The 14,580-nt window shown below is 42.3% G+C and overlaps 1 protein-coding gene across 1 annotated transcript in view; it reads right to left on the reverse strand.

The window, feature by feature from the left end:
- Positions 1 to 1,293: 1,293 nt before the first annotated feature.
- DUSP10 (dual specificity phosphatase 10) overlaps positions 1,294 to 14,580 on the reverse strand; it is a 48,312-nt gene continuing 35,025 nt past the window's right edge. Inside the window, exons 3-4 of the mRNA XM_018572107.1 lie at positions 3,806 to 4,174; positions 1,294 to 1,572 (exon numbers count right to left, since the gene is read on the reverse strand). Coding sequence (XP_018427609.1) covers positions 1,307 to 1,572; positions 3,806 to 4,174 — 635 coding nt within the window. The 3' untranslated portion in view covers positions 1,294 to 1,306. The remainder of the gene's footprint in view (positions 1,573 to 3,805; positions 4,175 to 14,580) is intronic.

The following is a 14,580-nucleotide window of genomic DNA, read 5'->3' on the forward strand; positions in this document are numbered from 1 at the left end:
GAATTAGATATAACTGAGAAAATGAAAAAAACACACATCAAACATTATAGAGGCAAACCCGCACTTTAAATGTGTCCCAGTTTAGGATTCAGCACATTGGGAGGTACACTGTAAACCAAATGTTTGGGGACACCTGACCATCATGTCTAATTGAGTTTGTTGGACATCCCATGGACATTAATTTGGAGTTGGGCCCCCTTTCCAGTAAACAGCCTCCACTCATCTGGGAAGGCTTTCCACAAGATTTTAGAAATACGTCTGGTGGAATCTGTGACCATTCAGTCAAAAAAGCTCTATGGGACTGATGTTGGACAAAAAGAAATGGCTCACCATAGGCTTTCCAGTTCATCCCAAATGTGTTCAAGAGGGTTGAGATCATGGCTCTGTGCAGGTTACTCAAGTCCCTCCACACCACATGCCAAAAAAACACGTCTTTGAAGCTGTCATTGCGTACAGGAGCACAGTCATGCTGGGGCAGAAAAAAGGTCTTTCCCAAAATGTTGTCACAAGGTTGGAAGCACACAAGTAACAGTACCCTGTACTGAAGGCAAAGATTTGGAGGGATGTCCGAATACTTTTGGCCATATTGTAGGTGTGATGGTCATGTGTCCACAAACCTTTGACTGTATAGTGTACGATTATCAGCTGGTTGCAGGTAACACCACAGAGGCAAGAGGAATATTATACCTTGTGCCTTGGAGATGCCGCCAGCAGATCAATACGTTGCTATTGGTTCATCCCACAAAAATGGCTACCTACCCTGCACGTAGGCAAACTCAAAAACATTCAATCAGCTCTTACAATTCTCACACTCAAAACAAAATTATTGCACAAGAAGCCACTGAGGGCAAGAAATGGTCAAGTTCTGTGTCAATGAAACCCTATTAGCCCAAATATAAAAATAGAACATAACACACCCAGAGTTAACAGTTTCTCATTTTTTGCCATTTAAATATATTCTATTAATGGCAGATTCTTCATTTTTTTTCTTTTTAATCTCCTTGGAGCTACGGTCTGCATATTTTAATTGCTATATTGCTTGAACAGCACTCCTTTCTTCAGTCTATGAACCCGCACAGACCCCCGATCACCATGGATTTTTTTTTTTTTCTCAAAAACGTTTAGCCTTGGTTTTATTTATAATTTTTTTGGTCAAGGTGACAAAGGGGCATCCAAAAACAAACAAAAAATTCAAGCTTCTCCGACTCGAGATCTAAACCTCCATCCTGAAAATTACTGTTATCCGGATGAGCTGATTTTTTTTTTTCTTTTAATCTTGAAGCTTTATTAATAAAAAATGTTTTTGTTACACCACAGTCTCTACACCGATTAACTTTGGCGTAAGAATCCGTGGTGTGATACCATTATTTAAGTCTTCTTCAAACTCCAATAACTGGCCCATGAAGTTTAGGTTGGGGGATATGATTGGTCGCTTTCCTTTGACAAATTTGTAGGCATCAGTCATGGTCATCCGTGTGTGCTTCATCAGGTAGGCTATCACGATGGTAGCCGAGCGTGAGACTCCTGCCTGACAGTGGATGAGCAGGCCTTTGCCACACTGGTGAGCTTCCTCTGGAAGATAAGACAAAAATAAAGTTAGATAAGTGCATAAAACAACTTGCAACAAATATAAAAGAGCCATTTTTAAAATTTTGGATAGACTTGGGAAGAGCAAATACTTGTATTGCTGTTAGCGACCCCACTTGTCCTTATGACAACAGGAGAAGAAATGAGAGGATGGGTTGTCACTGAGGAGGTGGTTCTATGGTCCTTCCCCATTTTACTGAAAAAAAGTTTCACTTCCTGTTAAGAAAATCTCCCCAGTGGGCCTTGGAAAAAAACAAAAACCTAACAAGGTTTCAACACCCACCCGTCAATTAAAAAATTAATAAGAAAGTTTTAGTCGCATTTATGCCGTAAGTCCTTATTTACTTGAAACTAATTTTATCGCAATGCACTAGAATCCATCTTTGTATTTGTATTATGAAGACATTATGGATTTCAGAAGAAAAAAATGGTCTTTCTTCTAGTTCCAAACACTCTGACATACAGTGGTCCTCTTTCTATATGTACATCACCAGACCACCATTTTCTTATATCATTTTTTATTATAAATCTTAAAACAGATTAAGATATTTTATTCATGGTTTTGGATGCTGTGTGCCCATCTAAAAAATGTCCAGTGCCATTTAATGTAGGAGAATATGTTTCCTTAATGGACACACGTCTTTTTTCACCCTAAATAACCATGTAACTATGTAATTTCAACATTGAATAATCATTTATGGTTGTTGTATAATTATAAAAAAATAAATAAAATAAACATGAATAAAAACAGAGCAAACTAATGATTTTTGCATGTTTACAAATAAGTCCTTTAGAACAGTGGTTCTCAACATGTGTAAGCTCCGGACCCAAATTTGTCCTTGATCATTAAGTCGCGACCCAAGTCACACTGCAATGGAATGGCATTGCGGTACCATGTATTCTGGTGCGGGTGATTGAACTGTGGGCAGGAGGTGTGCTTGGGGTGCCATTCAAATGAATGGCAAAGCAATGCACCTCCCACACCAGAACATGTGGTAGATGCGATTATGTAGTACAGTACAATAATCGCACGGGACTGTTCGATTAACGCAATGTACTAGTGTGAACGGGCCCTCAAAAACACTGACACACACAACCACAGACACACTCACAGACATTTTCAACCACACATACACACTCCAGCTGTGCAGTGATGGAGCGCCATCCATATGTGCAATTCTTGTACAGCTCCTTTGCATGCCTTCTAGAGGTGCCGAGAGCCAGAATGTGACATCACTCCAGTCCAGACACCTCTACAGGACATGCGACGGAGTTGTAAGCAATGCACGTATGACTGGAGCTCCCTCGTGGCTCACCCCACCTTAAGCTGACACTCGGCACTGGACAGCATATTTAAAATGGCTGCTTGGGGCAAGAACCAAACAGTGCTGTGCTAGGGGGGCTTGAGGAGCTACTCACCCAGAAAAGTGGAAGGCATGCGACAACCCTTTGAACTTGGCAGGGTCGCGACCCACCAGTTGAGAACCGAGGCTGTAGAACATATAGCTGTGTTTTCTACCAATTTACACTTTATAGTTATAGTTTTAATTCATAAAATAAATACAAAGTTACAAATATATGGCCAAAACAATGTGCACACCCCATGCAAATTATTGGGTTCAGGTGTTTTCAGAGGAAGAGTACTGTGAATGCTACAGCATACAAAAAAGGTAGTTTAGACAATTGTGGGCTTCCAGCAACAGTTTATGAAGGTCCTATTCTTTTTCAGCATGACTGTGCTCCTATGCCCAAAGCCAGCTCCATAAGGACATGGTTTGATGAGTTTGGGGTGTAAGAACTTGAGTGGCCTGCAAAGAGCCCTGACCTCAACCCTCCTGAACAGCCTTGGGATGAATTTAAATGCTGATTGTAAGCCAGGTCTTCACATCCAACATCAGTACTTGACCTCACAAAAGGTCTTTTGACCGAATGGGCACAAATTCCCACAGACACACTCCAAAATCCTGTGAAAAGCCTTGCAAAAAGAGTGGAGGGTTTTATAGCCTCAATGAAGGGGGACATGATGGGTTGCAACTCCATATTAATGTCTAGGGTTTTGGAATGGGAAGTCCAAGAAGGTCATATACAAGTGATGTGTCAGATGTCCACAAACTTTGGGCCATATAGTGTTTTTTCCAAAAGTGATAATTTCAGAAAAGTTAACATTTTTCATATGCTGATTTAGTTTGAGTCAGACGCAAAGAACCATGAAGCTTACCTATGAACTCAAACGCCTCTTCAAAGTACTGCCTGAGATTCTGTTTGTTGCTGTCTGTTGCTGGGAGACGCTTGTAGTTAAAGGTACCCTTCTCATAGTGGTATAGAGGAAGGTGAGTGGTTACGTTGACGATATACCCTATGTTCATTCTTTGCATCTTTTCCAGGTCCTGGGCATCATGCTCATTGCCCAGGAAGAGAAAGGGGAGGATGGGGGTCAGTTCTGCATTTTCTATATCCGGAGTGCTAGGGACGGACTGAGGTAGTGTGATGGTCACCGCTGAGGCCCCGCCTCCATCGGGGCAGTCTTGAAGTTGGAGGGAATTATCACACAGGTTTTCGTGGTTCTGTTTAAAACTGCTGAGTCCACCTGAAATACAAAAAGAAAATGCAGGTTCGTTTGTGGTGGTCAGGCGCTCTATTAATAAATAAATATTCCAAAATTTTTTATTAACAAATCATCTGAATTGCCATATAAATACTGGAGTTGCAGCAGCATTGTGTGAAGGTTCAAAAGGACAACTATATGATATGACTCCCAATTCCCCCTAAATCCTCTGAACCGCACAGCAAGAATATAATTTAGAAAAATATCCTTGGAGTAGATTTATCTGCTGAAAACACAACCCTAACCCATAAAAAGAATTAAAAATGGTTCCCAAAAGCAGTTCATACAGGCCCCTTCCAAAATATTCAACAATATAGAATAATCTTATAAATAAGAGCAAAATATTAGGTGGGTAGTAGTAAGAGAATGTAAGGCAGTGGGACACACTCTGGTCACAGTGATTATGTATATCTATTAATGAATATAGAAAAAACTCCCCTTAGATGTAGAAAGAGATGAACACCATATTGGGGAAAAACCCAGGTTCCTAAAGGGAGGTCCCACAAAAAATAAGCATATTTAGCACAGTTAGGATTGTGTGCAACAGATATACAGTATGTTCTGTGCATTCTTTTGTTGTACTGTTCGCCAATAAAGAAATATTTTCGGATGATATTGGTGTGCAGCTCCATGTGTTTAAAGGAAATCTGGAACCATCAGAATTGGAAAAAAAGGCAGGAAAAAAATGTTGTTATTATGGCAGACCTCTTTGTATCTGTATACCTTGATACACCAATTACATTAAAACATTGATATTATTTATCAATTGGTATAAGTATTCTTTATTGGATTCTGGTTCTTGTCTTGCTATACTTATTTAAAATTTTTGTAACGTGGGCAATTTTTGTAAAATGTTATTTCTTTAACTGACTTGTAGAATGTCACCCTATGTACAATGCCTGTTTTCTCTGCCTTACGTTCTGTCCCGATAACCACAAAGTGAAGTTTAATATATACACTACCTGATCAAAAAAATAAGTCACCACCTGGATTTTGGGCAGTGTTAAGATCTGGAGTTGCTTCAGGTGGTCAGGTCTAGGTTCAGCAATGCTATGTCCCCAAATATTGAGGTCAGCTGCCAACCTGAATATACTGAATGACCAGATTTTTCCATCTTTTTTTTTTCTCTGATGCCACAGGCATATTCCAAGATGACAATGCCAGGATTCATCGAGTTCAGATTGTGAAAGAGTGGTTCAGGGAGCATGAGTCATCATTGTCACGCATGGATTGGCCACCACAGTCCAGACCTTAACCCCATTGAGAATCTTTGGGATGTTCTGGAGAAGACTTTACATAGAGGTCCGACTCTTCTATCATCACTACAAGATCTTAGTGAAGAATGAATGCAACTCTGGACGGAAATAAATGTTTTGACTTTGCACAAGCTTATCGAAAAAATGCCACGGTGAATGCATGCCATAATCAAATCTAAAGTTGGTCCAACAAAATATTGGAGTGTGGGATTTTTTGGGGGGCAAGCAGTATATAATAAAAAATACCAGCAAATATTTTTATTCATTGGGGGTGCACTTATCCTAGTAGCTAAACCGGTTTAAACCTGTTAATTTTTTTTAGCGAAGGCGGTTTGTTACAGTTTGATGTTGAGCTTGTATCCATGGACTAGTCCTTCCTTTCTGTGGTTATACAGCTGTGAGAGTGACATATGAACTGCAGCGCACACAGGTCAACAGTAATAATGAAAGCACGTTGCTAAGAGAACAATAGAAGTGAATCACCAGCAACGCTACAAATAATAAAAGATGGACAGACATTTGGGATGTTTGCCAGGCATGGAGACCCCAAGCCATTTCTGCACACTGCTCAAAGTATGGGTGGCAGGCTGCAAGGAAGGGCACTAAACACTAAAAAAAAAAAGGTATCAGTAATTGCTTCCGGTGAGTACTCGAGAAAAAGTATCAGTACTCGTACTGGGTCTTGAAAAAAAAATGTTATCCCTAACTTTAAGGTCTACAGTAACAATAGTGTTGAAGTGCAGAGATGATGTGGTGCCTGCAAGTACCTGTGATAGTCTTCAAACTGATCCCTGTGGGGCCCCTTGGATCCAAGGCAGCGTTGACTTTTGCCCAAGTTGACATTAAGCCCCACTCCTTATATTAAACAGTCAAATGCCATAGCCTTAACTGCCCACTGAAGTGCTGACATTCAGCAGTGCGGAGATTTGCACTACAAGAGAACAGGGCTTGATCTGGACTTCTAGGGTCCAGCTGAGGTCGGCAAATTCGACTAGGTCAGCGTTCGACAGAACACCGGTATCTGCGTTTAGTATCAGGGCATTTTCACGAGTATGAATACTTGTGAAAATGCCCAGTATTAACACTGGTGTATCCCTACTTAAAAATATAATGCATTGCTGGGACTTGTAGTCCTACATAGTTGGAGCTATTCTGCATTGCTGTATAATCTTCATACAGCAATGCACAATACCACCAGCTATGCGGGACTACAAGTCCCAGCAATACATTATAATAAAAGTAAGGTATGCAGAATACCACCAGCAAACAAACCCCGCCCCCCACCCCATAATGCATTGCTGGGACTTGTGGTCCTACATAGTTGGTGCTATTCTGCATTGCTGTGTAATCATCATACAGTACCTTCCCTCTCCTGCAGGCCCATGGCCCTCTTCCTCGTCTTGGCGGCCAGGGGGCGGAGCTAAGAGATGGCCCTCTTAGCTCCGCCCCTAAGAGGCGGGACCAGCTCATTCTCCGGGATCAGTGACAGCGTCTCCAGCCCTTTCGCACAGCCGCCCGTATAGCTGCGGGTGGCTGTGCGACAGGGAAGGAGCGGCACGATCGCGGGGGGGCCCTCTACTTCCTTGCTGGGCCCCCCCAAGTGGCGGAACGCCAGGGCCCGGTCGCAATTGCGACCGCTGCGACCCTGGTAGTTCCGCCAGTGGAGAATTTTGTTAGCCGCTAAATAAATATAATTGCTAACAAAATTTTTTAGTGTGCACATGTCTATATAGCAACTGGCAAAAAAAAATGGGGACATATTATGCCCTTGATTCTTTCGAGGGCATAACACTGAAAACTTTGGGCGGACATACCCTTTAATACCATATCATTTAAGGCTGATGGGATAAAGTTGCACAAAAAAACAAGTAAATTGTATCCCCTTTTTTGTTTATAAACTATGACATCAGCTTTAGGATTCCCACCTGCCCGGACACCATGACAACCATACAACAGCAGAGTGACATCATCTGGCATGACATCAGTGCCTTGGGTGCTCACAATACAAAGATCTCCTCAGTTGACTGCTTATCGTGCACAGGCTTAGTTCTGGAGAACGGGTGATGTAATGTGAACAGGTGGCGGGGATTTTATTTACCCAACTGAAAAAAAAGAGAAGGAAATAACAATGATAGCGCTTCTTCCCCATCGTAACTCTCAACTGTATGGTTTTATGATGCCATATGGGGGGGGGAGGGGAGGCCGACTTCAATAATTCATTAACCAGTTGTTTGAAAAGTTACCGTAGCTCAGAACACACACAGTATACGCTGTATAGATAAGGTGTGTACGGTTACATTTGGGGTTCATAGACTCCTAGTCTTATTTCCTTCTGATCTTCAATGTAGGTAAACTGGCCCAAAAAAGAAGATGTGTTGACTTTATCTTCTGAATTAAAGTTTATCAAGAAATCCCTTGTTGAAGTGGACCACTCAGTTACTTTATATGCCTACATGAGTAAATTCCTACCATGTGACAATATTTAGAAGCTTCACCTGTTATTAAAATGCCATCTTTGAGCTCTACGGATAGAGAGCACAAGAGCGCCAGACCAATGGCTCTATGGACATAAAAAACGGAAGAGTGCCAGACCAATGGCTCTATGGGCAAAATAAACGGAAGAGCGCCAGACCAATGGCTCTATGGTCAAAAAAAAAAAAACCAAGAGCGCCAGACCAACATGGCTGCTATAGTCCACAAAACAAGTGTAATAAATTGTGTTGATAGAACAGAACTATGAGAAAGGAGGAATGGACCCCAACCACTACCTGCAATCTACACATTTCAGGAGAACTACCCATAGCTGCAATAACATCTAAATTCTGAGGTTTTGAGACCATTCCTTCATTCTCATAGTTTCTAAGCCCCGAGGAAGGGGTTTTCGGTTTGCCCCCGAAACGTGTTAGCTGTTTGATCATCAAATTGTTTAATTTTTTTTATGGACTCTAACATTGCTTTTGGTCCAGCACTCTTCTGTTTTTTGTTCCTGAGCTGGATAACCATAAGCTAACGAGCTACCTACAAATCAAGCTAGGATAGCAAGGATTCAAAACATTTTTACCCGGAGTTCTGCTTTAAATCCATACGGGAACGGGTCTATTGTCTGACAGAGGAGAAAAGACAAAAACGTCTGTGTCGGTTTGTGTACACAGAACGAGTTCCTCCTGATGGGGTTAGATCATGTATTTATATAGAAACAGAACACCCTGGCAAGTATACACACTATTACATTACACTGTAGACTTGACAGATGGCAGATTATCGATGGGAATGTTGAAAGCTCTACAACACACACCAACACCGTGACAATATCACAGTACATCCCCCCCTCATATTGATCTATTAACCTACCCCCCCCCCCCCATCTAGCATTTAGCCTAATATATAGGGGTTCATTGTTTAAGCCATACCTCCAGCAGCTTTATGCAGCTCTTTAATCATTAATACATTTATACATTATTATTTTTTAATGCCAAGAGTGTTAGTATCTGAATTTGGCTTGGTATGCACTTTCTGAACAGCAGAGCTCAGACTAGGAAACAGCACAAGGAGCCAATCAGTTGTGCCGTAGTGGTCATAATGCTCATGTAATATGCTGATAGGAGGTGAGAAAAGAGTGAGAGATAGATGAGCTCATCGATCTGCTGCTTTTCCTTTCACTGCCCAGTAACAGGCTGGGGGAGAATCAATGAAAAATCAGGTCTTTTCCCCTGGCAGACAAGGCTGCGAAACTCTTGGGACTGGATGGACAGAAATATAAATCTTTCTGTCGAGAAAGCATCTCCTATAGATGTACTTCAGATGGGTATTTAGCGGTTTGGCTAGAGTTCAGCTTCAAAGCATGAAACTCCACGTGAAATAACGCACCGCAATGAAATGGGAAGATGTGAATGGGGCCCTTACTATTTGGATGCCGAGGAACGTTTGCATGTTCTAAGTCAGGGGTAGGCAACCTTGGCTCTCCAGCTGTTGTAGAACTACAAATCCCATGAGGCATTGCAAGACTCCGACAGCCACAAGCAAATGCCAAGGTTGCCCACCACTGCTCTAGGTATATATGTGACCAAAGTAGTTTTTTTATACAAGTGAATAGAATATAAAAGCTGGTTTGCTGCTGAATGTTCAATGTTGTTTTTTTTTCAATTCATCAATTTAAATTGCGTTTTGGACGGTGGGGTCTGTTTGTAGGACAAACAAGCACATGACCTCCAGAAAGCTGATTGGACAGAGCAAACAACCAGCCTATTGGCCGAGGGCAAATTGTCTTGAAATTTATCAGAAGACATCTATGTTGTCCTTTGATTAGAACTCTCATGTGACTTCTCAGATCCTGCAGCAAATATTTAATATCCGCGGTTCCACAATAACAAGCCGATCACGGCTTTAATGATATTATGACCGCTGCCAGAGCCGGCGACGTGGCTTGAGAAGGTTAAAGCGGAACTCCAGCCAAACACACAGCTGAAGTGCCTGTTCAATTTTGTCCGACCAGTCCTGTGACACACACCGCACCCATAAATAGCAGACCAAGGTGACACCAATATTTCCTGGTTTGGCTTTACAGCTTCCCCTTTCGGCTCGGCTATTCTGCTATTCTGGTGGTTCCGAGCAGAATAGCAAATCAATGAAAATAGTTTTAAAATGTGAATAAAGATTTTTTTTTTTAAACGAAAAAAAAAAAAAATTTGGCGGAGGTAGCAGTGACAGCTAGCTCCGCCCAAATGTTTCCTATTGGCCGGCACCTGCTAGCGTTTTCTAGCAGGTCTATCAATGAACAACTGGGCGGAGCCGGCCCGCCTTCAGCAGGCCGTATGCCCTGCTTCGGCTGACACTTCGGTTCAGTTGGGTGGCCGCCGTCGGGTGCTGTACAGCTATTGTGAATAGCCCGTATAGCAGCCCTTCGGTTCGGCTGAACGTTCCGAAGCGAGCCGAAGGATCAGCCGAAGCTATGGCTGGATCCTTCGGCAGCTTTGTGAATAGACCGGTAAGAGTGCCAAGCTCCTTTTACAGAAGGATTGTGCATCAGAGAAATTATATACTGTATATACATATTTATTATTGCACATACATACACAAAAACTGTGCAGACTGCCGCACACATTCAGAATATATAAACACAATGAAAAAACACACTGACATCACACGCTTCCCTCTGTGTTTGTAGTGATAACAGTGACGTGGACTCAGTCAACACACTTCGCCAATAATCCTTTCATTTATACCGTGACCACAAAGTCAATAGTTGTGCAGAAGATTAGCGTTTTGCTCAGTAAACGGAAACTGAGCCTCAAAAAAAAGCCCCTCTCCATCGCCGCTCCCACCATGCCTCCGTCTTCATGGTAGACATGAGCTGAATAGACGTGACACATAAGACAATAACACGGAGGACGACAATAGCACAAAACGCGACGGCTGTGTGACGTTCCACAATATCGGCCACACAAATGTACAATAAGCAGTGATTGTGGATTATGTACGTCTATGGAGGTGACATCAGGTTAAAACATCACCAATTACTGCAGGCACAAGAACTCCTCTATGACATCAGCGATGACACCTGCAAACACTTATAACAACAAAAACAAGAACAAAGGTGCCAGATTGTTCAGCAAGGTGGAAATACATTCACCAATTGCACATTTATTCTGAAGTGGAATTCCAGGCAGGCATCTCCAGCATTTCAAAGAATAACTGGTGATCCTTCCGCGAAGGTCCTTGTTCAAGCACGTACTGCTTTGGGGGTAACAACTGTCTCTCAACTATACTTCTGGGTTGTCACCCTGTCACATGTTCCCCTGGTAGAGAGTACAAGTGGCTAGGCTGAGATACATTGCGCAAGCATGGTCCACCATTGCAACTATCAGGATGCTGGTCCGGAGCGTTGATGTGCATCCAACCCTGGAGTGCATGCAAGAGGTTGAAAGAGGCCATTCTAAATCATCTTTTAAAATTTATTAGAACTTTCAAATGAATCTCATCAATCTGTTAAGGGTTTCACAGATTTTAATTACCCTATATGCCCAAACGTTTGCGGACACCTGACCATTACACCTATATAAGCTCATTCCAAAACCATGGTCATCAATATGGAGTTGCCCCTCTTCTGCAGCTATGCCATCCTCCTCTCTTCTAGGAAGGCTTTCCACAAGGTTTTGGAGGGCGCCTGGGGGAATTTGTGCCCAATCAGCCAAAATAACATATGTGAAGTCAGGTACTGATATTGGATGAGAAGACCTGGCTCACAATTAGTGCTCCAATTAATTCCAAAGGTGATGAGTACAGTTCAGGTCAAGTCCCTGTGAAGGCCATTTGAGTTCCTCCATACTAACCTCATCAAGCCATGTCTTTATGGAGCTGGCTTTGTATACAGGAGCACAGTCATGGTAGGACAGAAAAGGATCTTCACCAAACTGTTGCCACAATGGTGGAGACACACTTGTCTAAAATGTATTTGCATGCTGTAGCAGTAACAGTGCCTTTCACTGGAGATGCATGAACTCAATAACTGGAACGGTATCTTTGGCCATACAGTAGGAGTATAATGTATGTACTCATTGAGCACTGTACATACAATGCTCCCTACTTAATAGTACAGATCGGTGATTCTGCCTTACTGCCCCCCTCTTTGTCAATTAAAGTAAATGGATTGAACTCTGACAACTGACGTTCAATGTAACCAATACATTCTCCAGTTAGCTTATCCTGAGACTGATGTTCTTACAGAAGGTGCTCAGCAAGAATGCCGATCGCACTGTCCGGATGTAATTTGGTCGCAAGGAAGGTGAAAATCAGGTTTAAAAAATTGCTTTGTGAAGAGCGGCACCATAACAGGGGTTGCAAATAGCAACAGGACAACTGTGTACTACTGGAGAGGTTTCAATCAACTCTCAGAAGAACCTCTTCTTCAATTCATCTGAGTTGTAGGAAATTCTCTGGAATTTAAGATCTTCAGGGTAGTCCAATCACCATAATCCAATCACCACAATGCCATGATCCTTACTGAGACACGCGTTAACTGTTAGAAAAGTCCTTAGGTGACCCAGAGACAGTCAGGACAACCTGCAATTTCAAGTCGATACTTCTTCTAAGAAAATGGTGTGAATTGATCTTTTCATCAGACTGACGTCAACAGAGCGATCAATATCCTGAGCTGAGGTTTTCAGCAGTTTCCATTGTATTCATTATCTTTTCCTATGTCTACTTTGTGTATCTGAAGCCAAAACTTTTTCTTTTACTTGTAAAGTAGGGAATGGATAAAGCTGAACTCTAGGCAGGTATGAAAAGACATAAATGAATGCACCTCTGTAATCATTAATACATCATTAAATGCATTTCTTAAATGTAAGTTGTGTAAGAACCTAAATTTGACCCAATTTCAAACCTCTTGCAGTTCTTGTACAGCAGGGCCGGAGTGTGAGAATAAGAAGCAGCACAAAGAGCCAGCCAGTTCATGTACTGACAAGAAGCATGCTGATAAGAGGAGAAAGCAGAGTGACAGATAGAGATGAGCTCATCAGTGTGCCGCTTCTTCGTCCACCTCCCAGGAAAAGGCAGGGACAGGTATAGGATGACCTGGACTCAGAGGAAGTGGGTTGAATGATGATGCCATTAGATTGAGAAGATCTAGCAGTAGAAAAAAGTTATGTTTGTTTTGGTATTTTATCTTTTATGGGATAATCATTTGTATTTTATTTTTGGCTGAAGTTTTGCTGACAGTATTTATTTATTCTGTCTATGTCCTGTTAGGACATAGACCAGATGCAGACCAGATCTGCAAGAGTTTCTGCACATGCAATGCAGTGTGTTTTGCCGTGTTTGTGCATGCGCTTTGGTGCGTTCCAGAGCAGAAAAAAATAGGGCTTGCTGCAGTTTTTCCTACACAACTGAACGCTCTGGTGTGAACTAGAGCCCAAAATACCATTGGAATACATTGGATGCATTTTTGATGCATTCTGTAACTGCTCTGATCTGCATCTGCTCCACGCTTGGTGTGAACTAGCCCTTAGGGAGATTGCCCTTCGCATCTGGTCTAAGAAACACAACACGAAGTAAGAGGAGATCTCTTCAAAGTGAGGGGAAATCCTGTCTTAGTCAGGTATTTCCAATGGAAGAGTTCCCCTCACCTCCTGTGTCTGTGACAAGTGGTCACCAGGGCAAATAAAGAAGTTGAATCTCCTGACTCAAGGCTTGTTCACACCATTTTCTGGTCCAGATCTGCAGACGCTGTGCAATGTGTGCAGCGCGTCCCGGACACGTTCGGGTTTTTTTTTTTGGGGGGGGGGCTGTCAGTATGCAGATTCTTGCTCTGAGGTCACTTCCGGCCTTTATCAAAAGTGGAGCAAGAATGCACTTTCAGTAAGATGCAGTGCGGTGCATTTCTGGCGTGTTTTCGTTGCGTTTGTGACGCGTTCATGCACATTCCAGACCAGAGAAAATGTGACATGAGGTATATTTTCTGTCCGGAAGGGAAAGCACTGCGCTCGTTTTAGTGGAGAGGGATTGTCAGGTTTTTATTGCTGTTTGTGTCCCCATTAGAGAGAGTCACCCTCTCTATATTTGTACTGGTGACCATTATCAATGAAAGTGAAAGCAAATCCCACATATTGGGTTGTTCTGGTGACCCAGCTGACCACCAGCGATTTCCCTCGATTGGTAAAGACTTGCTATCACTTCCTGTTTTTGCTATCGGACAGGAAATAAAAGGGCAATCTACCCAGATGGCATTAAAAAAAAAATCTGACGGGGTTATAGCCCTCCCTTACTCTATTCAAAGTTTTAGCTTCAGTTCTACTTTAAAGAGCACCCGCATGCAGACACCACTGGATCGGAAGTGCCTGCAAGCAGAGAGGAGTCAGAGCTGGATTGGAGGGCCGCCGCAACGCTGGAGGGACAAATGAAAACATCAGGAAAGAAGAAGATCGGAATAAGAGACATCATTTAAGGTAAGTGCAGACATTAACATTGGGGTGAGGGAAAAACATTTTTGTCTTTAATGTCACTTTAAGTCTTATATGTTTATGGAGAAAGTTATTCATGTACAATTCTGTATGATCAAAGAATTGGTCACAAGTCTAACAAGTGTAGTTTTAGGGCTATGGTAAGGCGAAAAGACGGGGTCACGTTGGGTAATAG

Source organism: Nanorana parkeri, unplaced genomic scaffold (assembly GCF_000935625.1).
Source record: "Nanorana parkeri isolate BGI_ZX_2015 unplaced genomic scaffold, ASM93562v1 scaffold43, whole genome shotgun sequence".
Classification (NCBI taxonomy): Eukaryota; Metazoa; Chordata; class Amphibia; order Anura; family Dicroglossidae; genus Nanorana; species Nanorana parkeri.